Raw genomic sequence first — 26,686 nt, forward strand, 5'->3', positions numbered from 1 at the left:
ACTGTTTTATCATCCTTTCATCTCTCACACTTTCTCACACTTTAACTAAAGCACCGTGTAAGGCTCTCTGATTATCTCTGAGCTTCCTGCATCAGTTTCGTACAAATTCATTTCGTGTCTCTCTCTCTCTCTTTCTTTTCCTGTCTGATTCTCGACATGCCTCTCTCGTTCTGATACACGACAAAAAGTTCACCAGCAGGTCGCCAGAATATCTGAGTCAAATCGAAACCCCCGAGCGAGCCGACAGTAAAACCTAGGCGTGCGTTGTTGTTTTTATAACTGGTGATGAAGAATGTGTTTGGTCATGACTATTTAAAGTACACTTCCCTCCACTTATTCTACAGTTCAACAAAGTCTAATGCCTACACTATGCATATACTCACATATAAAACTCACATTATATTTCACTGCTCCTGCAGGACTTACAGAGCAGTCTGATAAATTCAAATATTTAAATATCAGAGTATTTAGATCTATGGTATAATTGTACATCACTACCTCTTCAGACAAATCTCTAATGATACAATTCTTATCATATTGCAAATTATTGAGTAAATGGTTAAAATACTAAATTAATACATTTAGTAAAACTTAATAATTTCACAAAACTCTAGCCAACAATTGTCACGCCGCCGTGTTCTCCTTTCACACTACCAAACTCCATTTCCCAAAATCCCATGAACAATGACATCAACAACACCCGCTCACCTTCACCCAATCACATTACGCTCCGACGCTCTGACTCGCCTGTGTTTTGAGTTAGTTCTGGTTCATTCCCCTCTAGCTTCCTGTATTTACGGCGGCCGTTTGTAAACAAACATCGCAAGGTATTGTCGACTCATGTTGCATACTAAGCGTTTTCCTGTGTACTGTTTTTGCCTTCTCGTTACGACCCTGTTTTCGGATTATCAGTTAATGTCTTTTGTTTTGCCCTTTTTGGATTTGATGTATGGTTGGACTGTTTCTCGGTTTCGAACTCGGACTGTATTTTTGACTACGTCTTCTGTTATTGGTGAGATCATTGTTTGCCTGGCTATTCTGTTAGCAGTATCTGTTAGCCTTCCTGCTAATAAACCAGTTTGTACTTTTAACTCGGCTCGCGTCACTCCTCACTACCTGGCGTTACAACAATTTTAAGTTGCACTCAGGTTTCATGCATTGAAAAGAAGACATTAGAAAGTCAACCTTTTACTAACTGCAAAGCATGGAAGTGGAAAAGGATACAATCTGTTTGTAGCTTTGCTACAGCAGGGCCTGGCAAGCTTTCCAACATAGAATCCATTCTAAATATATAGTCTTTACTGTACCACAGGGTGCTTAAGGTAAATGTGAGAATGTCAGTCTAAAAACTGGAGCTTAAGCGGAGGAAGACCATGCAACATGACAATGACCCAAAAAAAGTGTTTCCGTAAAATTCTAAATTATATACAGAAATCAATGTATTTTTTTTTATTTAATACATATATTTAATGAGGAATACTCTTTTATGTCAATGTTATTTTTTTTATTATTTTTTTTTTTTTAGCTTTGTAGCTGCAAACATGCGCTGGTTCATCACAGATATATTGCACTCATATTCATGTACTGCTAGTTTATACATTCTTGTGGAGAAACTGGTAAGTTAAATCATAGATGTATGAATGTGCATTTTCTTTAACTGTATAAATGTCTTTAAATATATTTTACTCATCAATATTAATTAAGTTTGCCACTGTTTTTAGAATTGTAGTTGTTTTATTCTGTAAACAACAGGCAACATTTTTTTTCAAATTCCTAATAAAAATATTGTAATTTAGAGCATTTACCTGCAGAAAATGAGAAACTGCTGAAATAACAAAAAAAGATGCAGAGCTTTCAGACCTCAAACAATGCAAAGAAGACAAGTTCATATTCATGAACAAGTGTTAAGAGTTCAGAAATTATTATTTAGTGGAAAAACCCTGTTTTTTAACCACAGGTTTCATACATGTTGGCATGTTCTCCTCCACCAGTCTTACACACTGCTTTTGGATAACTTTATGCCACTAATGTTGCAAAAAATCAAGCAGTTCAACTTGGTTTGATGGCTTGTGGTCATCCATCTTCCTCTTGATTATATGCTCTTGGAAATCAAAGAAACTTTTTAAGTAGTCTTTTTTTCCAGAGCTGTATATTAATAATGTTTGAAAGTAGATAAAATATCGATATGTCCATATTCTAGCTGTTTTTTTTTAAAGAGATTCATGATTATTATTTCAAAAATAATATGCTTAATTTCTGTTGAGCATCACTATAACAGTATGTTACTCAGTTACTTCAGCTTATAGAGACAGTCCTGGTACTGAGCATGATACCTATTCAGTATCATGATTACTGCTTAGGTTGCTTTTAGTGATCACATGTGGTGTGACTGTTAGCCACAGTGGAGACGTACAGATAGATTCACAATTACACTGATATACACACACACACACACACACACACCCATGGTGGCAGATTCTTCAGTCTTGCGTGCTCGGCATTCCTGCCTCGGCTGACGCAGGCTATGGGAGGTGTTGGTGTTGAGAGGTTTATATTTGACAGCCGATCGCTGATTGCTGCGCAGGTATAATTACGCAGTGCTGTGGCGTCACACCAGCGCAGACGCATGCATGCATGCGCACCTCTCACACTCTGACTCACACGGTAATTGCCGGCAGCCGTGAATAGCTGTAAAATGCCTGTAGACTGACAGAGAGGAGGCTATCTGTGGAATACACATTCAAGCACACACTCTACGGCTACGTGATCTTATGAGGTATCGGCACTGCGAAGACGGTTAACGCACACTACACTGCTTAGCCCTCACCATCCTCCATCCAATCAGATGGCTTCTTAAAGGGATAGCTTAACTCACATTTAACGCACATGCTATTAACATTAGCTGTCAGGTAATACGAGCTTGGTGCCTCAAGTCTGGTACAAGCCGAGGCTGGTAGCTTGATCTACCAAAAACATCAAACCAATTTAACCCTGTGTGAAAAAGTGTTTGCGCCCTAAAATTAATAACTTGGTTGTGCCTCCTTTGGCGACAACAACTGAAATCAAGCTTTACTGTTAACTAGCAATGAATCTTTCACATCTCTGCGGAGGAATTTTATCCCACTTATATTTGCAGAATTGTATAAATTCAGCCAAATTGGAGAATTTTCGAAGATCATGCCACAGCTTCTCAATCAGACTTTTAATAGGCCACTCTAAAACCATCATTTAGTTTTTTTTATATATGCCAGTCAGAGGTGGACTTGTTTGTGTGCTCTGGATCATTGTCCTGCTGCAGAACCCAAGTACGCCTGAGCTTGAGCTCACAAACAGATGCCTGACATTCTCCTTTAAGATTGTCTGGTAAACAGCAGAATTCCTGGTTCCATCTATTACAGCAAGTTGTCCAGACCCTGAAGCAGCAAAGCAGCCCCAGACTATCACACTACCACCACCATGTTTTACATTCAGTATATGATGTTCTTCTTCTGAAATGATGTGGTAATTTTACGCCATATGTAACTGGACACACACATTCCAAAAAATTCCACCTTAGTCACATCAGTCCAAAGATTATTTACCCAAAGGAAACCATTGTCAACCAGTTTCTGTCTCATTATTGTATCAATAACACTGACATTATCTGAGGCAAGACCTGCAGTTCTTTAGATGTTGTTCTGGATTCTTTTGTTACCTCCTGGATGAGTTGTCCATGCCCTTTTGGAATAATTTTGTTCACCAGTGTTCAATGTTTTCTTCATTTTTGAATAATATTTCTCACCTTGGTTGTAACCTTTTTTTCAGACTGATAGATGTCAATTACTTTTGTTGTCATCTGTTTTTTTATTTATTCAGATTAGGGCATAATGTGTTGCTTTTTGAGACTTTATGTTGTCAGACAGGTTCTATTTAAGTGATGTCTATTTAAGTCTGAAAAATGTTATTATGACAAAATTGCAAAACAAAAGAAATCTGTATATATATATACAGCTCTGGAAAAACTAAGAGACCACTTCAGTTTCAGTTTGTTATTTATAGCATAGGCGTAGGAACCGGGGGGGATGGGTGGGACATGTCCCACCCAATATTAGAAACAGGTGGATTTGTCCCCCCCAAAAATGATATCAGTTCACTCAGGTCAGCTGTACTATTAATGAGGAGACAGACCGGACCAATCACGGAGCCGGTTCAGGTATTAAGTCACGCCTCTCAGTAGAAACAGCCAATCAGCTTGCTGGTTTTGCGGCGCGCGGAGCAGAGGCAGTTTGCTGTTGGGGAAGCCCCGCCCCCTCGCTGTGAGATTTAGCAGCGGGATCGGGACGCAGCAGCTTCAGCTGATTTTAAAACAGATATGGATATACGGAGATTTTTCTAAAAGAAAGGTAACGATAGGCTAACCACTTCAACTGTGATGATATGTTTCTGATAGCTGGTTAAAAATACACGTCTCTGAATCAGCACACAGTTTAAACCCACTGTGATTAATAAACTGCAGCTGTGTTAGTGTGTAAGCTTATCTTTGGAATTAACTAGATTGGGAGTCAGGGTTAAAGGAAAAAAATAAAATATATATGTAATGTTTCCCTGTACCTGATCAGCTAATCACTTTAATTTTCAAACTGTTTATTCATTTAGGATTACAGGACTTACTGTGAGCTATAATGAACGAAAATTGATTTAACTAACTAGTTATCTAGAAGCTGGATGTAGATGATCGCCAGAATTTCGTACAGTACTTTAAGTTGGTAGTTTAAAGCAGTTACTTAACCCCGATCACTGCCCTAAACTAGTGTTTTCCACCTGATCAGCTAATAAACAGTCATTTACTGAGTTTACCTGTTAAAATCCTTTAGCCCCCTATGGAGCCTAAATTAATCATGTATATCCACCAGAGGAAGCTCTAGAATATGCAGAACAGTTTTAATATGCAGTAGAATATATAAGAACTGGGTTGAGAAACACTGCTGTAACGTGACTTCTGTTCATTTGTATTTCACAGTAAGACCACATATCCTGACGTTTATAAAAATCTCTATGAAACGTAAAGTTACATTCTTTTACATAAAAGGACACCATCTTAAGAAGAGCTCTCAGTAGAAAAAAATAAGTGTGCAGGAGAAAATGTAAATATACAGCTGACCTGAGCGAACTGATATCATTTTTGGGGGGGACAAATCCACCTGTTTCTAATATTCCCCCCGGTTCCTACGCCTATGATTCCACAGCATTTATTGTCCAATTTTATGGCAAATTTTTGTGGTTGTCCAATAACTTTGAGTCACGCTGTAAACAACATACAGTTTTAAACAGCATTATCTTTTTCAAAAGCGCTTCATTAACTGCCCACTTACAGCACAGAGATGTGCTTGGAGAGTGAAATCACTTATATACACATAATGTAAAACCCAGGCAGGTGGATAAAACCGCTATGAAACTACATCATGGTGATGTCTCTGAACTAAACATCTAATTAACATAGCCCCGCCCCATAGACAGCTGCGTTACATCCCATTCAGGCCCTGCTTTTCACAATGTAATATACTTTTTTCACAAGAATATACTGTAAACAAAACGGTTTATCAATATGAAATTTACTGTTGACAAGAATTAAACTGTAATATCTTATACATTTGCAACTGTTTATTTTACTGTGAAATACTGGCAGCATTTTCAAACTGTTGTTTTTACAAGTGATAATATACCTTACCGTGAAGCCATTTACAAGATCACTGTATTTTTTACGGTGAAAAAATGGCAACCACAGCTGCCAGTTTTTCACCGTAAATTTGACAAGATTTTTTTTTACAGTGTATATTTCACATCTTAAAATGGTAAAAAATATAATTGACGGCATGTTTTTTATTTAAGGTTTGTACACCGTGAATAATACAGTAATGTGCTATTTTTAATATGACTGTCCAATGCTGTCACCATTTCAGCTCTTCACCATATATTTCACATGTTAAAACAATTAAAATTAACATTTTTCACAGTTTTTTAATCTATGGTAATTCAATGTTTATTCTACAACAATAAGCTTCTTCTTGCTTTACGGTTTATTTCTGTTGCCATTTCACAGTTTTTCACTGTAATTTTCACGGACATTTTTTACAGTGTAATAATAATAATAATAATAATAATAATAATAATAATAATAATAATAATAACAATAATAATAATCTGTTATATTATTTAAAATATTAGGTGATAACTGAATTTTTTTGTCATATGTACATAATTCAGACATTGCTTGCATAATTTTTCTAACAACAGTAGCTGTAATGTGGAGTAACATGTTTAGGTTGTAAAATCACCTTATAATAATAATTTACTTTTAATTAAAAGTAATTTCCACAAATGTTGTTCTAGGAAACTATTGGGAGGCCTTGGGTTCATATTGGCAAATGTGTCCCCCCCAATATCAAGCCCGCTCCTACGCCCTTGATTTATAGGTTTATGTTTGAGTAAAATGAACAGTGTTGTTTAACTCTCTAAACTACGGACAACCATTCTCCCAAATTCCAAATAAAAGCATTTATTTACATAAAATGAGAAATGCCTGATATAATAAAAAGATGCAGACATTTCAGACCTCAAATAATACAAAGAAAACAAGTTCATATTTATAAAGTTTTAAAAGTTCAGAAATTAATATTTGGTGGAATAACCCTGTTTTTTATTCACAGTTTTCATAGATCTTGGCATGTTCTCCTTCATCAGTCTTACACACTGCTTTTGAATAACTTTATGCCACTCCTGGTGCGAAAATATAAGTAGTTCAGCTTGGTTTGATGGCTTGTGATCATCCATATTCCTATTAAATATATTCCAGAGGTTTTCAATTTGGTCTCCTATTTTTTCAGAGCTGTATATTGGAAATGTGTTTACAATGAAATCAGTTATTTTCTGTTTATAGCTTATATATGTTTTTTTTTTCATTGAAAGGGTATATATACATATTCAGAATTGCTGTCCAGCCCTCTGTCTCCCCACCTGCGATCATCATACACATCCACAAATGCTTGCACCCACACAAGCACCGCTTCATTGATCTGTACGTTTGAGCAGCTCCCACACAGACTGGCTCGTGTTGCTGAGTGGAAGCTGAGTAAAACGCTCCACTTTGGTTCAGTAACGGGAGCAGAGCTGGGAGTGGGCGTCCGCAGCTCGGGCCGAGGGGAGTGGGTTGGAGGCTGCATTTAGATCGTGGTCCACGCTGCAGTGGGAGGAGGGAACACGCCGTTTTACAGCCGCCGCTAAGAGAGCTGACACGTGGTCACTCCAGTGGGAGGTGGAAGTGTGAGCAGAGACAAGACAGACCAGGGAAACAAAGTGTGTGTGTTTTCTCTGAGTGTGAGAGTGTGTGTTTGTGTGTGGGCAGCATAGATAAGTGTCTGAGGTTCTTGGTGACAGTCACGCACTCAGAACCATCATAGAAATTGCCCATAACTGTGTCCATTAGAGACGAACAACAGAAGCCGAGATAAAGCCTTTACCAGGCTGGAGTGTTGACCTGACAGATACTTCAGGATAGCTATACTCTATGTTTAAATGTTTCTGGGCACAAACATCTAGTTATCATCTAGTGCTTGTGGAAAAGTACTTTTAAAAGAATAGGACTCTCTGGATCAGATAAACAAACAATAACCTATAGGCCTAATGGCAGGAGTGGGCTAGAGAGGTGTAAAGCCTCCAGCATTGAGGTATGGAGCAGTAGAACTGTGTTCTCTGGACTGATGGTGCTCCATCTAATATGTTGGGAGTCCGGAAGATGAAAAGTAAAGAAAAAAAGTGAGCTGGTGGTCATCCAACACTTTGCCTCCAAATTTACCGTATTTTTTACACTATACGGTGCACTTAAAATCAATTAAATTTCCCAAAAATCATCAAAGCGCCTTGTAATCCAGTGTGCCTTATGTATGAATTTTACCAATCAGTAATTAGGGAGCAGTAAAGCCCCAGGGCTGGAGTAGCGTTAGCATTACCGCCGTTCAGAGGTGGGTACTATCGGCCTGTAGCCTGCTGCTAAACCTAACTAGCACTGCTGGAGCAGCATTAGCATTACCCGCTAACCGCGCTAGCTCTTTCGCTGTACAGAGGTGAGAATTATCGGCCTGTAGCCTGCTTCTAATCCTGGCAAGCACTGCTGGAGCAGCATTAGCATTACCCACTAACCGCGCTAGCTCTTTCGCTGTACACAGGTGAGTATTATCGGAGCCTACTCCTAACCTCAGCTGGCACTGCTGGAGGAGCATTAGCATTGTCCACTAATGGTTAGCCTTAGTGCTGGAGAAATCCGGGATTCTTAGCTTACTGTAAATAAACTGTAACGCTTTACTCACCCAAATAAACTGTTTTCAGGAGAGAAATCTGTGCAAATTAACATCCAGCACCTTTTTGACTTAAAAAGAAAGTCTTTTTTATTACAGTTTTGTCGTCGGTCACAATCATTCTACGATGTACTCTACGATGTACCCAAAGCAATTCTACGATGTACTCTTGGTTCAACGACCAGTATTAAGCACCATTCACACTTATACAACTTTCCGTTCCCAAGCCATTCCCTGAGGTTGAGACTGCACGATCAATTTACATACGGCTATATCATGGCTTTTGGTACAGAAGTGTACCTTAATTTCTGCATTTCTGCAAGTTGGTATGTAAAAGTATGTAAAATAAAATATGTACCACTTTGTAATGTTGCTATTTCTTCGTTTTGGTTATGTTCACATTACCAGGCTGAAGTGACTCAAATCTGATTTTTTGCTCAGTGTGGCTCAGATCAGATATTTTTACTAGGCTGTGTTTCAAATCAGATTTAGGTCACTTTCAAATGTGCTCTTAAATCAAATATGTATCCGATCCATAGACAGAATCAGGGACAGATTTGTTCACATTACACACAAATACAGCTCACTTTTATTTGTGAATCGGAACCGTCAAGATAGTCTAATCCGATCTAAACAAAAAAAATTGGATTTGAGCAATGTGAATTATAATGTGAACATAGCTTTTGGCACCAAGGATACAAAACAATTAAGTGTCTCAGATATTATATAGTCCCATTCTTCCTGCAAACACATCTTAAAGTGTCTAACAGTACGGCTTCATTTTTGACACATTTCTAGTTATAAAATTCTATAGTGTATGTTATGTAATGTAATGTATTGTAATGTAATGTAAAGCCAGGTCAGCCCCTGGCTTTTGGACTACAAAAAAATAGCACAAATTTTTAACAGGTCAAACATTGAGTCATATATTAGATGGCTTGGGTCTATCTGTATAGAATGTAAGCCTAATGATGGCCTGTAAAGGCACACACCATCACACACAACCACCTGGAACCTGTTTATGGGCACACTTCCTGAATGGAAAGTATTTCAGGTTTAGCATTTGTACCACACTGCTGGTCTCCAGTTCTTTGGAAAGTTTTATTCATGTGACTGGATAGATCAAAGTCATTTACAATGTTTTGGCAGTGTTGTCAGAGGAGGAGTAAAAAGGGCTTGACTAATTTAATGGCGTGGCAGTGTTAGAAACATCTCATAGTATTTAAATGACTGTCACTGTACTGCTTACTCCCCTGCTCTCACACAATGACGAGTTGAGCTACAGTATCTATTCCAGAGGTCACTGACAGGTGGACCAGAAAGGTTAATTGTGTGCCTATTTATAAGTTTGGCATGCAATGGATGAGAAATTCAAGTGTCTCTCATTTTCTTGGCAACAGTTTCAACAAACTGTCGACCACAAAGGCCGTGGTGTTTTGTTAGGCTTGTCCAACCTCATAACAGTTTCTACAAAAAAGAACACATTTATGAGGAGCATGGGTAGAGCAAAGGAATCAGTAGTAGTAGAGTCTGTATTAGTAATACTGTTGCAGAAAGTTTTGTATACTGCTAATAAGATAATAATTGTTGGTTCAAATATATTTTATTGTCCAACCCTTGCTTCAGATCATGGAATGATGACTGAACATTCTCCCACAAGACTTTTTGGAAAAAGCAGATTGTATGGTTCTGTCAGTAGTAATGGTAAGTAACAGAAAGTTGGTATGATGTTCTTATTGTGAATATTACCTGTTTTCCTGAAGTTGATGTGCTGCTTTCAGTTCCTCCAGCTGAACACAGGAACGCTCCAGCTGCTCTCGGACCACACTCTCTTTCTCAACACTCCCTCGCTCTCTCTCAAGCTCTCTCTCCACCTCTCTCAACCGTTTCTGCAGCCGCTGGAACTCGTGCAGGATCAGGTAGCTCACACCACAGTACTGGCATGTAGTCTCCGTTTGCTCCATCTGAAAAGACACACATAGTTGCACAGAAATAATGCTAATTTATATGCAACAACAAAGGATCACTTACTTGTTCAGTAAGCTAAAGATGCTTTGCATGTATGTGTCATTACTATAACTACTATTACTATAACACATTTGTTATGCTTACCTTATTTTACTGCTTGTACCTAATTGTAAAATCAGACTCAGTAATGCAGACATTGCAAGAATTTGCAATGTGCACATAATCAAATCTTGTACTGCTAAGCAATATAGAATATTCTTCATGGACATATCTGTCATTGCCATTTTTTAAAATATTTATTAAATTAAATTATGAAATTTCACTATATCCACCTGAAGCAGCATTACAGAATGTTTTTACTTATCATTAAACATAAGAACATGACCAAAAAAGCTACACTTAGCTGATACTGCTGAGCCTCTGATACTTGAGGGATCTGTAATCCGGAAAAACTTTAAATCCCTCTATCTGTCCGCCTAACAGCAGTTTCCCAGTTTGAGTGATTCTGGTCTAAACACTTAACACATACAGTGCCTTGTGAAAGTATTCACCCCCCTTTACATTTTTCACATTTTGTTACCTCACAACCTGGAATTCAAAGGGAATATTTGAGGGTCTGCATCATTTAATTTACAGACCATGCATACAACTTTCAACATCTAACTTTTTTTTTATTGTGAAGCAAACAACAAATAGGACAAAATAACTGAAAACATCAGTGTGCATAACTATTCACCCCCGTAAGTCAGTACTTTGTAGAGCCACCTTTTGCAGCAATTACAGCTGCAAGTCGCTTTGGATAAGTCTCTATGAGCTTGCCACATCTTGCCACTGGAATTTTTGCCCATTCCTCATGGCAAAACTGCTCCAGCTCCTTCAAGTTAGATGGTTTCCATTGGTGAACAGCAATCTTCAAGTCTGACCACAGATTCTCAATTGGATTAAGGTCTGGGCTTTGACTAGACCATTCCAATATGTTTACACGTTTCCTCTTGAACCACTCAAGTGTTGCTTTAGCAGTATGCTTTGGGTCATTGTCCTGTTGGAAGGTAAATCTCCGCCCTAGTCTCAAATCACTGACAGACGTAAACAGGTTTTGCTCAAGAATATCCCTGTATTTAGCACCATCCATCTTCCCCTCGACTCGGACCAGTTTTTCAGTCCCTGCTGCTGAAAAACATCCCCACAGCATGATGCTTCCACCTCCATGTGTCACTGTGGGGATGGTGTTCTTGGGGTGATGAGATGTGTTGGGTTTGCGCCAGACATAGCGTTTTCCTTGGTGGCCAAAAAGTTCAATTTTGGTCTCATCTGACCACAGTACCTTCCTCCATACAGTTTGGGAGTCTCCCACATGCCTTTTTGCAAACTCGAAACGAGCCTTCCTATTTTTGCCTGTAAGTAAAGGTTTTTTTCTGGCCACTCTTCCATAAAGCCCAACTCTATGGAGTGTACGGCTTATTGTGGTCATATGAACAGATACTCCAGTCTCTGCTTGGGAACTCTACAGCTCCTTCAGGGTTACCTTTGGTCTCTGTGCTGCCTCTCTGATTAATGCCCTCCTTGACCGGGCTGAGAGTTTTGGTGGGCGGCCCTCTCTTGCCAGGTTTGTTGTGGTACCATGTTCTTTCCATTTGATGATGATGGATTTGATGGTGCTCCGGGGGATCATCAGAGATTTGGATATTTTTTTATAACCCAACCCTGACTTATACTTCTCTACAACTTTATCCCTCACTTGCTTGGAGAGCTCCTTGGTCTTCATGGTGTTGTTTGGTTAGCTTAATGGTGTTGCAGCCTCTGGGGCCTTTCAGAAAAGGTGTGTATATACTGACAGATCATGTGACACTTAGATTGCACACAGGTGGCCTTCATTTCACTAAGCATGTGACTTCTGAAGGTAATTGGTTGCACCAGAACTTTTTAGGGGCTTCATAACAAAGGGGGTGAATACATATGCACATGCCAATTTTCAGTTTCTTATTTTCATATTTTCTTTATATACATATATTTTTTCTCTCATTTCACTTCTAAAACGTAGACTATTTTGTGCAGATGCATCACATTCAATTCAGATAAAAAAAATACATACAGGTTGCAATGTAGTAAAATAGGGAATTAATCCAAGGGGGTGAATACTTTTGCAAGGCACTGTAAGTGAGGTTTCGGTCAGTCAGACTTGAGTGTGTTTTGTGGTAACCAGAATGCTATCCTGCTAACTAAGCTAATGCTAACAGGCTTCTCTCTCCTGATTCTCAGAAGTTAAACATTTGTGATTGGTATACTGAAGATTACAAAGTATTTTGACTGTTTTCAGGTTATAAAATAATACCTAAGTCATGTGATACTGAATACTGCGGTAATATTTGAGATGGTAAAGGTTTGCTAAGACATAAAACCACTGGGGTATATATTTTTTATTCTTTAATCATGAAGTGAGTAAAACCTTGTAATGCATAATGAAAAAAAAAGCGGCTGTAATTTTCAATGGAAGTCAAGGTAAACATTTTTGGAACACCTGAATCATTATTCCATTTGTCATAAAATTAAGGCATAATATAAGGAACAACTGCCGGACCCACATTATCTCAAAAATGAAAAAAATTAAATAAAATGGGCATACATACAGTTATAATATATCTGCAGAAATATCCAAGATTACAACGGTAGGATATTCAGACCAGATTTGTGTGGTTTTACATGGTACACAAATTCTTTTAAAAAATACACATAATAAATTCTCACTAAGAAGGCTGACTGGAAACTGCTAAACCACACATTCAGGCCCCTGTCTCACCAGAACAGCCATTGTATGAACATCTATCTCTTAGATCATTTCCTCTCAACTTATGACGCAATTTCATAAACTGCCGCCATCAAGGGAAACCTAATGGTGGAGTTATAATGGACTGTTCAGTGGAGGAGTGAGCAGAGCCCCCTCTTTCTTCCTTCACTCAGTGGAAAAACCAAGCATGTCATGCTCTGCAACCCCACGCCACCCTGAATCAGCAGAGGCATCAGTGAGTGATTTATAGTAAAGACTGTTACACTTGCTCTTCCAACAGCTCCTCTGCTTTCTATCTGACTTCAAGAGGAAAGACATTAATGGCCCAGTCACAGCTCAGGCATTTGGCCATCAAATGTGAGTAAAGTAGGACTGGATGAGGCATGGATGGGAATTTTTTCTTTGTTTTTGCATGTGTTCCAAGCTAAATGCTTTCAGATCTGTAGCAGAAATGTAATATATGAGTAGAAGAACACGAGGAAACACGAAACATAGCTTTTAAATAATAACTCAATTTACTGAAGATCTCATGCATTACCCAACAGAAAGAGCCAGGGTGTAATAAATAGGTTTACAGCAATCAAACACTTCTAGATATAGCTAGATTTACAGCTCTGGAAAAAAATAAGAGACCACTTAAAATGATGTGTCTTTGATTTTACCATATTAAAAACCTCTGGAATATAATTAAGAGGAAAATGGATGATCACAAGCCATCAAACCAAGCCGAACTGCTTGAATTTTTGCACCAGGAGTAAAGGCATAAAGTTGTCCAAAAGCAGTGTTCAAGACTGGTGGAGGAGAACATGACAAAATGAACAAAAACTATGATTAAAAAGCAGGGTTATGTAGCTAATATTGATTTCTGAACTCTTAAAACTTTATGAATATGAACTTGTTTTCTTTGCATTATATGAGGTCTGAAAGCTCTGCATATTTTTTGTTATTTCAGCCATTTCTTATTTTCTACAAATAAATGCTCTAAATGACCATTTTTGTGGGGAATTTGGGAGAAATGTCGTCTGTACTTTTTAGAATAAAACAAAAATGTTCATTTTATTCAACTCATCTTTGCATGTTTACCTAAATCCAGATTTTACCTTAATTTTGTTTCTTTTACGCCATTGGGAAGTGTCTTTTCTCCTATGCTTCTCATCACTATCTTGCTGCATAACCCAAATGCAAGCTGAACTTTAGTCCACCTTGGGACAAAAAATAATATTATTACTGAGCATAACAATAATTAAATTGATTAATTTATTAATTTATTTCACATGCCATCACTATTTACTTTGTTTGATCTGCTCTCCTTTAAACACAAAATCACAAACTTGTCCAAACAAATAGGGGGTAGTGTGCTAATTTGAAAGTACATTAGTTTTTAGTCAAAATAATCAATTCACTCAGCACCCTGATAACTCAGATGAGTTGTAAAATGGGTTTATCTATGGGTAATTGATTTCCTGTGTCAGAAACACCTAATATTAATTTATACAGTGCCATGGTTAAATTAACACTTACAGTGCTGATTTACCAACCAGTGGTAATGTAAAACTAATGGTGCTGATGTAACACTATCAAATTTGCTGTATGAGTAACCTGTGAACTTGAGAAAATGGAAATTTACAGCTTAGAGTTAAGGTATAAAGTTTCTCCCACACAGGGCCGGAGGGAGAAAAAAAAGATTAGCCTGTTCAGAATGAGTTGGGTTTCAAAGTGAACATGGTAAGTTTAGGTGAGTGTAGTGTGGGAAGTTATTTAATACAGCACAGCTGTCATATAAGCAAGAGGTGCCTGCTTTGAGGAAATTAAATTTAAGGTGCCTCCAAACTTTTGGTTACATTTGTTTGGCAAGAAAGGTGCCAAATGGGGAGGAATAACTTGATTCCTTTAAGAAATATTATCATTTAAAAAGTGTATTTTGTGTTTTATCAGGCTGTTTTTCCCCCAAAGAAATAACAAGTGACTATGTGTCCAAATACATTTTAATACCAAAATATATTTATATATTTTTTCATTTACAACTTCACTTTACTTATTTGACTATCAAATAAACACAGTACTAACCTGAATTTGGATATTCTTATATTCAAATATTTCACACTTTCTAACTAAACGAGTCTCAGAACTGTTAACTGTGACTCTATTTATTTTATTTTATCATTTAAATTTAATATCCCTGCTGAATATATCTGGGGGGCTGGGGGTGGAAGAGAGATGGAAAGAGGAAAATAAGGGTAAGAAAGAGATAGAGAGAGAGAGAGAGAGAGAGAGAGAGAGAGGGCTTGCACACAACCCTCTGGCAGCTCACTGAGCCTGACCCTGTCTCAATAATAGTCTGTCTGTGTCCTCTCCACACACACACACACACACACACACACAGAAGCACGCAAAACCCCTGATCCTTTGCCTCCAGGAGGCGTGTGGATATTTGCACGAAATCTAAAAACAAACCCTCCCCCTTCTCACACACCCACCACTAACACACACACACACACACAAGCACACAGACAGACAGACTTACACACACGCACATGCCAACCCTGAGGGGAGTGGGTCCGCTACCAGTATGGGCGGCGTTCCCGTGACAGAGAGGGCCCCGGCGGGGACCCCTGCCTCCGGCACTGACACATCGGCTTAGCACTCACACACACACTCAAAATCCTCCTTGAGCACAAGCAGTCACACACGCAGCCTCCGTCACACTGTAAACGGGTGGAGAGTGCAGAAAGGACAGCACTGTCCTCTGAGGCTCTCACTGCTGCCTGGCAGAATGACAGCTCAACTTCTCAAACTTTCCACCAGAAAATCCTAGAAAGCACACAGTAAAACCCACACTCAGTCAATATACTGCCTGTATATATTCAGTGCAGATTCAATATACAGTTAGCATACATTCTGTATACAGCCAGGGTGTACAATTAGTGTACAGCTAGTGTACAGTCAGTGTGCAGTCAGTATACATTCATGTACAGGCAGTACACAGTTGTGTAAATATGTAAAAAAAATATATTAGGACACGATACTAGTCCTAAACATACAGCTCTGGAAAAAATTTAAAAGACCACGTCAGTTTCTGAATCAGTTTCTCTGATTTTGCTATGTATAGGTATATGTTTGAGTAAAATTAACCTTATTGTTTTATTCTATAAACTATGGACAACATTTCTCCCAAATTCCAAATAAAAAATATATAATTTAGAGCATTTATTTGCAGAAAATGAGAAATGGCTAAAATAACAAAAAAGATGCAGAGCTTTCAGACTTTAAATAATGCAAAGCAAACAGGTTTATATTCATAAAGTTTTAGGAGTTCAGAAATCAATATTTGGTGGAATAACCCTGGTTTTTAATCACAGTTTTCATGCATCATGGCATGTTCTCCTCCACCAGTCTTACACACTGCTCTTGGATAACTTCATGCCCCTCCTGTTGCAAAAAGTTCAAGCAGTTCAGCTTGGTTTGATGGCTTGTGACTATCCATCTTTCTCTTGATTATGTTTCAGAGGTTGGTAAAATCAAAGAAACTTTTTTTTGATCTCTTATTTTTTTTCCAGAGCTGTATGGTGTATTGCTGTGAAGCGCTGAAACTTTTATATAAGTTTGTTTATGGTGCCATAACATTTTTACTTGCCACATTCTTTTAAATATAGATATGTTAATTTGTAGATATTAAATTAAGTATAAACTATCAAATAATTGTGGATATAAACGTGCAGACATAGGTTCTCTGTGTATGTAATTCTGTAAGTTTTGCTCCTAATTTGTGAGCTATATTTGGGCAAGGTGCTTTAACCCCAATAACTGCCACTTGCTCTGAAATATATATTTTGTTGGTAAGGTCTCATAATGGTTGTGGCCATTTATAGAAATGTTCTACATTGGCTTCAGACAAAACTTGAAATGAAAACTTATTGTTTCAAAGTAATTTTGTGAGAGAAAGAAAATACACAAACCACTTCATTGCTCATTAACAGACTATGACAAAGATACATCAAAGTGCATCTTCACAGATTTATGATTCTTACGTCTTTAAAAAGGTTAAAAATGGTAAAATCATGTCCAATTTTTTTTTACATCTTCCCAATATCTTTAACAAAAGTACTGAATATAAATTCTGAAATTATTATGAAAGGTTAACAAGTTGCTGACGGAAAGTGTGTCTCGCCAAGAAAGGGCCATAATTAATTTAAAAGAGCCCTTTTTGTCATATCCGCCATTGTGTTATTCACTGCAGGCAGGAAGGAACACTTTATAGACAAAGCCCATCCATAGAAGAGCCGACCCCCATCAGCCCCCCCACACTCCACCCCCTGATTCACCCCCCACGTCTGCTTCCATCAAATCCCACAGTAAAACTGGGTCACTGTCACACGCACGCAACCCCAAATACCTCCCAAAATTACTGCCCCAGCCTCGACCCACACCCCCAACCCCCAACCTCCAGTCCATCTACCACGCGAACTCAGCCGTTCAAAAATTCCCCCACACACAACAACACATTTACACCCACTCTCAGGTCTTTAGCCGCCTGTCAGACTGTGCACTTCTGTCTGATTTAACAAGAATACAAAGAGTGTAAGGGATTATCTTATTTTATTTGATTGCAGACAGAAGAAACCCAAGATATTTCATATTTTGTCTGCTCAACTTCCATTTATTTGTTAATATAAATAAATTCCTGCATTCCCTCTCTGCAACACATTCAGAAAAGTTGGCATAGGGTACAAAGGGAGTATTTACAAAAGGCTACGACTTTGTAAGTAGTTTGGCTAAACATTGTGGAGTTTTAATCCTGTATGAAGCTTCAGTATGTGTAATATACAATCTGAAAAATCTAATCCAATATGAATTGTCAGTATTCAGAGTTTTACTCTCTCACTACAATTGCAGAGTTATGTAATCTAATATGAATTTTCATTTTTATCATTTTTACAATCTTGCAAATACAATCCAGCTACTTTTACAGTCTAGCTAATAATTGTGAAGTCATGTACTCCAGTATGAATCTTCAGTATGTGTAGTTTCACCGTCTAACTAACAGTTGTGCCGTGATATACTTCAGTATGAATTTTCAGTTCGCACAATTTTAAAGTAATGATACAAAACTCCAGTATGAATGTCACACGGAGCTCTTTTGATACCGGCGCCAGGCGCCGATACACCACTAACACTAACAGTTAATGCCATACATACTTTTCATGTTGAGCTACTGCTAATTTCCAGCTAACCAACTCTGTGGGTGCACACACATTGTTTGTAGCAATAGTTTAACAAAAGTACCACAATATAGTAGAATAATCACACACACACAGGTTTTCAATGTTTTTAATAACTTATCTTAGCGTGGTGAGGGGGAGCCACGTTCGTTTGTTTGTTTGTTTGTCTTTTCTCTCCTGCAGCACTTCCAGGTGACCAAAGGACCAGAACTCTGGAAGCCAGCTGGCTTTGTAGTGCCTGCCTCGTTATGATCCATGATCTCATCCAATTGCTGTTAATTAAGAGTAAATTAAGGGTTGTGAAGAGACTAGGGTTTTGTAATGTGAACGGATGTGTTGTATGTAATATGTGTAACCATTTGACTATTTGTAAATCTTGCCATTGTTTTGTAAATTGGGAGATTAATGGGGTTTTGTAGGTCTGCAGCTGTTTAGGGTTAATTGTAGGGGAGGGGCTAGTTGGTATTTAAGCCCTTAGAATGGGGGGTTGGGCGGCCATTTTGCAACGGCAGTTTGGGTTGTAGTTCTGAGCTGTGCAGTTTGTTTTTCAGACTGGGAAGTTTGTACTTTATGTTAGTTATATGTTTGTTTTCCTTTTGTTAGTTTGATTGGCCTATATTATTTGTAGCACTTTGAAATTTCAACTTTATTTTTGTTCATTTTTGTTTTGCTCATTTGTTCACTTTTGGCACACTCGGACTGTAAATAAACACCTTCCTTGCTTGGAGTTGCAACTTTTGGCTGTGTCATCATTTTGTCACAGAACCCACGTGACAATGAATCTTCAGTATGTGTAGTTTTACAGTCTGACTAACTGTTGTGGTGTGATTAATTACAGTATGAAATTTCAGTTTGCAAAATTTTACAGCGTTTTATACTAAAAGCCAATATGAATCTTCAGTATGTGTAGTTTTACAGCCTGACTAACAGTTGTGTTGTGAATTATTCCAGTTAGAATTTTCTGTTTGCAAAATTTTACAGTGTTTTGTACTAAAATCCAGTATGAATCTTCAGTACGTGTAGTTTTACAGTCTGACTAACAGTTGTGGGGACAAAAGCAGGCTGTTTTTTTATTTTGGGAGAAACAATAAATTACAAAGTGTCCCAATACTTTTGTCCTTACAGTGTTTGCTCATTGTTGTTCATTAATTGCTGTGACAATTGAACTTTTTATCCACAAATTTGTAAAAAATTAACAATGGGCAACTTTTTTCCATGTCCAAAAAAATCATGTTCATCACTTTCAAACCTTTTTTTACACAAATTTACTAAGTCTAGTATTCTTGGGTGAAATGACTTCAGATGTCAAGAATGGAAAGAGACAAAAAAGCTGGTTCTTGTGTGCGTGAGTGTAAGGGTGCATTTCCAGTCTCTTTAGTACAGAACCATCTACAGAACAACATCATGGACACCGCTGATCACGGAAGCTTTTAAGAACGGATTAAGCATTCAACGGACTTATCCGTGCTTTTCTACTAATTTCCCTAAATTGTGTTTTCGAGTGAGTGGGCAAATGTGTGCATATGTGTGTGTGTGTCTATGTGTGCATGTGTTTGTGTGCGAGAGAAAGAGGGCGGTTCGTGACTGCAGCTTTGTAGATGTTCACGCAGATAAAGACCCCCTGTGGTGCTCAGTGTAGCATGAGCCAACGCTGAGATTCCTCTCATCTGGACCCCACGGCGCTGGCACATGACACGAGAAAAGCCTGGCCAGGGCAAGGGAGGGGCCAGCAGGCAGTCGGGGCAGGAGATGGATGGGCGTAGTTATTCAAATACACACAAATACACACACATCCAAACTTCTCTAAAGCTCTGTTCCAACATGGGTTAGTTTTACTTTTACTACAATTCATGTGTTTGATGGTAAGATGGTAAGAATCTCTATTTCCTTTATGAATCTTTAACTTATGTGGTACAGTCTAAACATTCTTAGATTCATACTGGAATTTGTCACTGCACAATCATTAGTAAGTTGGTAAAAATGTGTATACTGTGACATTGATGCTTTTATTTACACTGATGCAATTATTAATCAAACTGAAAAACTATGCACTCTGCAGATTCATACTGGAATAAATCATTCCACAAGTATTAGTCAGATTGTAAAACTACACATACTAAAGATTTGTACTGTAATAAATCATTCCACAATTGTTAGTAAGACTGTTATTATTAGCCAAATTATTAGCCAAATCACTGAGTAAAAAAACAAAATTTGTTAACCCTGTTCCTAGAGGTACTCTATACTGCACATTCATTGTGTTCCCTGCTGCCAATACACTAGATTATACTATAATGAAGATTTATACTGGAATAAATCACTTATACTATTATTATACATACTGTAAAACTACACCCTCTGCAAATTCATACTGGAGAAAGTTTTAGCCAGACTGTAAATCTACACATACTACAGATCTACAATGGAATAAATCACGTACACAGTTACCAAGATTATACATACTGTAAACCTACTAAACACACTACAGATTTATATTGGAATACATTACTCCACAATTACTATTATACATACTGTAAAACTACACATTCTGCAGATTCATACTGGAATTAATAACTCCACCATTGTCACACACACTGTAAAATTACAAACTGTGCAGATTTATACTGAAATAAACCATTCAACAAGTATTACACAATAGTGCAAAACTACACACTCTGAGTCACAGTTGATAAACTCTAGCCTACTCACTAGAGTAGGGAAAGTGGGACAATTTTAAATAATAACTGTGTGAGAAAATCTGGCAGTGGCTTGAACTTGTGGCTGACCGAACTATCAAAAACCACAAATGTTATTTTTTTACTAACACTTAAAACTTAACCCACATTTTATACTGTATTTCTGTGTTTAAACTGTGACTCATAGGATTAGCTGATTAGCCCAGCTCTGGGTCACAGTAATCATTGTATAGGATCATTTTTATGACCCAGCCTGTTGGCTCATCTCAACCTAGTGTTGCTAGGTCAGTTCAACCCTGGTGTTGTTAAACAGTGTCACAGGGCTGGGTTGGGAAAATGTGGGCATGTTTCTGACCCAGCAGTTTTGGTATTGTGTAAACATCTGGGAAATGACCTTTCAGTCAGTCAGTCAATGACATGGCAGATTGTCCTTTGGGGAAACAGGGGGCATAGAAGAGAATGCCAACTTACATGTTAAGATATCTTATGTAAATAAGTAAAATGGTCATATGTATGGAGTTCAAAAAAGTTTAAATATCTGCATTCTTTGTTTAAAACCCAAAACAACAAAATATTTAAGCCTCTATAGAGGACAGAGGCAAACCTGTGCTCTGGACGGGAAGAACAAAGAGGCGCTCGGGTCAGGGAGGGGGCAAGCCAGCTCATTGGGAATGGATAGGGAGGGGGGGCAGTGCCAGTGAGGGGGCAATGTACTGGCACGCAGGGGCGAGGAGTGGGGGCTGGAGAGAGCCAGGAGCAGCCATGGGTGAATTTGACGCCTGGATGAGCCTGTCCCCCATTTCTCTATCTCGCCCACCCCTTTCGCGTGGCAGAGGGAAAAAGGCCAATCGGCAGGAAGAATCACCTTGGGCTGCGAGTCGGGCTGTGAGTCGGACTGTGCTCAATCACAGAGGGAAACAAACAGGCAGAATGAGAGGCTGAGTGAATAACAGCAGCACTGTCTGTCTGTCTCGCATGAGACAAAGAGATAAACACCAAACACACTGTCCTCTCCAGCCCACGGGACACATGGTCTAAAAGCCAGAACAGAACCAGACACCTGTAGGCGAGAACAGGACAGAACAGGAACAGTTAGGCTATCCGTATGTCCTGCCACAGTCTGAAGTATCACTAGCCTATTATCCCTTTAAGCTCTTTTCCTGCCAGTGTTGCAATGGAACATACACTATATGGATAATAGTGTTCAGACTCCTGTGAGGATTTAATTTAATTTAAATTAGTGACAAGAGAATAAAGGTGGTCAGGACGTGCGAAAATGCAAGATTATTTTCACCACCACAACTTGTGTAGGTGGCAAACTCAATGGAACAGTCACAGTCTAAAGTAAATCGCTGTTCTACAGTACGAACAGCAAAAAAGTAGATTTTCAGTCTCAATCACTCGACTACCCCACAGAAAGTAAGAAATAGCTAATTACAGTGTATTACTTAATAAAAGTGTATGCTGTTTCAGGATAGATTTATTAAAGGGTCAGACCGGACTAGATCTAAATAAATTTAATGCAGGATTTAATGCTAATATCAGTATATCAATATATCATATCAGTATGTACAATGTATTTATTGACACTGTAATGTGCTTGGCCAAATGGCGTTTCATGAGTGCCGGCAGTTGGTAATGCACTGTAACCAAAGCTCTCCATGTATATACAGGTAAACTAGCAACGCTGCAGAGCTTACCAGCCAAACAATGCAGCTACAAACAGAGCAGCAGTGGAACTATTTTAACTTGCAGAGTTTTTATAGTTCAACAAGATCGCATTTTCTCATCCTCTTGAACTCAAAATCTTTCAATAAACAGTCATAATTGAACTGTGGTATAATCACAATTATATACTAAAGGTTTGAGATATAACATGTAATACTGGCACTTCTGTGCTGCTCTACAGTACACTGCCTGCAGCCTTGTGCTACGTTCACAGCATTTCTTCCTTAATACTAAGCTTTTGATTAATGTATATTTAAATGTAAATAAAAGAATTAGGATTAGAAACACTTACATTTGTATTAAAAGCTATTTGTATTAATCACAACAATATTCTGTGACTAAATCCTGAATACAATAATGATTAATTTTTTTTAATGCTGGTACTTAACTGTTTTTTTAAGAAAGGGACAAAGAATGGTGTAGTATGGTTTACACCTGGCAGACTTGATCCTTTTTTTACTGTATTATAATATCTCAGGGTAGTTTTGATGCTTCATTAGCTAGAATTCTTATTGTAATGTGCTGAGGGACTGAGTTACTGTAGAAAATAAACCCTAGTGTAGCTCAATATTCCACACTTTCAACACCTTGAAAAGAGGTAACATGCCATCTGCTTTGTTGTTTGTTGTTGTTTGTACATGATTACACAAGTGCAAGAGAAAGAAAGAGAGTATAAACTTCAGCATAAATAAAAGATTATCTACCTTCTGAACTCAGCAGTAAATATTGCTGTGTTATATTGCTGAATAAAACTGCAAGTGCATACATTTTTCTCAATTAGGGTCCCCGACTCTCTGACTTTTGCTCAGCACTGCACTATACAGTGTCTAAATATTAGTGGAAACCTTTCTAGTGAATGTTTTTAGCTACTTTAATTTGCACCCATTGCTGACACAGATGTGCAAATGCACCACTCAGTGTGCACCAACCCTGTACTTTTTGAGTTGCCATGAAGCCGTACATACTCGAGAGAGGCTGGGGCAGCTGCAGCAGCACTGGGGAGGTAGGCAGGGGTGGGTCAGGGAGAGAGCGGCTGGGATGTTTGGCTGTTGAGGTGGGGAACAGGGCTGGGGACGGGACGATAAGAGGGATCGTGCTGCACACGTGCGAGCGCTCTTCTCCCTGGCCTCCTAAAGCAGAGAGCGCTGAACGCAGACTGGTTTTTAAAGGCATCCATTATTTAGAGGGTGCGGCGCAGGAGAGAGGGGCACCATAGTGGGCTGCAGTGGGATCTCTGTGGAGCGTCTTCTCACGGTGGAAGCGCTTTGCCACGCTCTCATCAAAAATGGATAGCGGGGAAAGGGCTGTCCTACCGCAGCTGGTCAACTGTAGCACGGAAGCCAAGGAGAGGGGGGAGAACAGAGGGGAGCTGATCAGAGTTAATAAGACAGTGCAGATGGAGGAAGATCTTTATAGTATTGTTAGTGTTCAATTGATGATCACATTAAGGTCTGCTTTAATTGAACCCTTAAGAAAAGTGCTGACATGTGGGATAATTTCAATACACAAACTTAGCAGGGTTAGGAGCAATTTAATCAATTCAATATCAACAAAAACAATTAATGGAAAATAATAACCGTATTTTTTGCACTATGAGGGGCACTTAAAATCTTTTAATTTTTCCAAAAATTGACAGCACATCTTATAATCCAGTTATATACAGCGTTATACAGGAGTTTTAACAACGTTTCTTGAGCCCCGAGGCTGGAGCAGTATTAGCATTAGCCGCTAAGCGTAGCACTAGCTCTTTTGGCATTCAGTATGGTGAATAAATCAGGCTGTAGTCTGTGTGTTAACTGTGTTAAAATCAGGTAAACTCAGGGTTATCTGACTCAGTGTAGCCGTGTCGGGCACATTTACTAGCACTAAGCACTGCTAACCATGGCTAACACTGCTGCTAAATGCGCTGCTGCTAACTGTGCTGTTGAAAATATTGAAAATCTAAGATTAATGTAAATAAACGGAAGCGTTTTACTCAAATAAACCCAAATAAACAGTTTTCCAGACAGAAATCAGTGTAGATTACAGTGCGACATCCTTATTTCTTACTGTTGTCGCTTAAATGCACTTAGAATCTGGTGCACCTTATGTATGAAAATAGATTTTCACTCATAGAGTGCCTTATAGTCTGTAAAATATGTAAAATAATCAGTTTTTCCTACCAGTAAATGATGATTACAGTCTATGTGGACAAAAGTACTGAGACACCTTCTCATTTATTGTTTATCCTGATTTTAAAGTTTAAAGTAACTGTCTCTACAACACATGTAAGGCTTTCTGTTATATCTTGGACCATTGCTGTGAAGTTCTGATTGCATTCAGTGACAAGGACTTCAGTGAGGACAGGATGTTGGATGAGCTCCATCCCACCTCAACCCCATCTCCTCCCCACATCGCCAACTCCTTAACTCATCCCAAATGTATTGCATGGAGCTCCATCATTCCAGAGAACACAGTTCCACTACTCCTCAGATCAGTGCTAGAGGGCTTTATACCTCTACAGTCCACAGCTGGCATTAAAGCAGGCATGGTCTCTATATGGACTAGACAAGCTGTATGTGTGCATTTGCACATCTGTGTCAGCAAATGGGTGCAACTTAAAGCCGCATTCATCAGAAGTGGTGTTCACACACTTCTGGACAAAACAGATCTGAATTCAATATGCAACTTATTCCAAACGCTAGGTATTATATTATAAAAGGACAATACCTTATTGTCAACATGTCTGATGGCAGAAATGTGCTAGAGTGGGATACAGCACCCAGAATTGATATGATCTCCATCCAATACTTTTGGGATGGTTTGGGAAGTTGGGAATGAGGTGTGGTGGTGTTCATTAATCTTCTCGAGACTGAATGCAATCAAATTCTTAAAGCAATGTTCCAAAATCAAGTAGTAAGCCAGAGACAATTACTCCATCAAAAGTAGGATCAACTCTTTTTAACACCCTTGATTTTGAAAGAAACATTGTATGAGCAGGTGTCACAATACTTTTGTCCATACAGCAAATTTGTAGAAAGTAGAGTAAATGCTTATAAATAAATGCATAAACTTTAAATCGAATAAAAGTGGCTGGTTGCTGTCAGCTGGCTGATTTCATTTCCATAATGCTAAGTGTCTTCTACCAGTTCTCATTCATTATTGCCAGCATAAGCATGTCAGAGTCAACTTGATTTATTTAAAGAATTTTGCAACCACAGCTCAGAAAAATCAATAAAACATTTGGCACTGTGTCAAAATCTATGAAAGAATCACTGTTTTTCTAGCCCACTGAACTGAGCTGCGGAGGAAAATGTTCAACATAACTATAGCTATTTTTACTCTCCTACTGAACCAGTACCTGACCTCCCTCTCACCCCACTGCACTATAGAATGAGAGTTGAGTGTCTGGGCAATGGGCTGCCAACTGTGTGCCTATCAGCCTGCTTAGATCTCGCCAGTCTCTGGGGCACAGTGGCAGGGCAGGGGAAAGGCAGCTCAAGGCCAAACACACTACCTAAATGCGCAAATGTGGCCTAAAAAATCCCCATCTGATTAATTGTTAATGAACTGGGTTAGAAGACTGCATGTAACATGCAACATTATCCATTCTTACACAAAGAAAAGGGTGAATGAAGAAAAAATAAAAATGTCAAAAGCTATTTAAATGTAACCTACAATTATGGTACTAACAAAGGAACTGCATTAAACACAAACAAGAAACTAAATAAAACTTAATGTAATCACATTTATAGAACTGTGCTAAAGGCTTTAAGTTGAAACAAATGATACAGATGTAGGGGAAAGGTATATATACAGGTAATCAGGTAAACTAGGTAACATAAAGTTGAAGTAGGTTTTACAGCTGAAATGAACATGCACAATGTAAAGCCTGTCCACTATGTGGTATGCAGTATTTTAACAGTACGTTAAATTAAAATCATATGGAGAAGCAGAAAGCTAAAGTAGGCTGCCTCTTTT

General features: G+C 38.5%; 1 protein-coding gene across 1 annotated transcript in view; it reads right to left on the reverse strand.

The window, feature by feature from the left end:
• The window catches only part of lekr1 (leucine, glutamate and lysine rich 1), a 156,180-nt gene that overhangs the window by 123,491 nt on the left and 6,003 nt on the right, over positions 1–26,686 (reverse strand). The window contains exon 3 of the mRNA XM_022679792.2: positions 10,080–10,294. Within this exon, the coding sequence (XP_022535513.2) occupies positions 10,080–10,294 (215 nt within the window). The remainder of the gene's footprint in view (positions 1–10,079; positions 10,295–26,686) is intronic.

This window comes from Astyanax mexicanus, chromosome 9 (genome assembly GCF_023375975.1).
Source record: "Astyanax mexicanus isolate ESR-SI-001 chromosome 9, AstMex3_surface, whole genome shotgun sequence".
NCBI lineage: Eukaryota > Metazoa > Chordata > Actinopteri > Characiformes > Acestrorhamphidae > Astyanax > Astyanax mexicanus.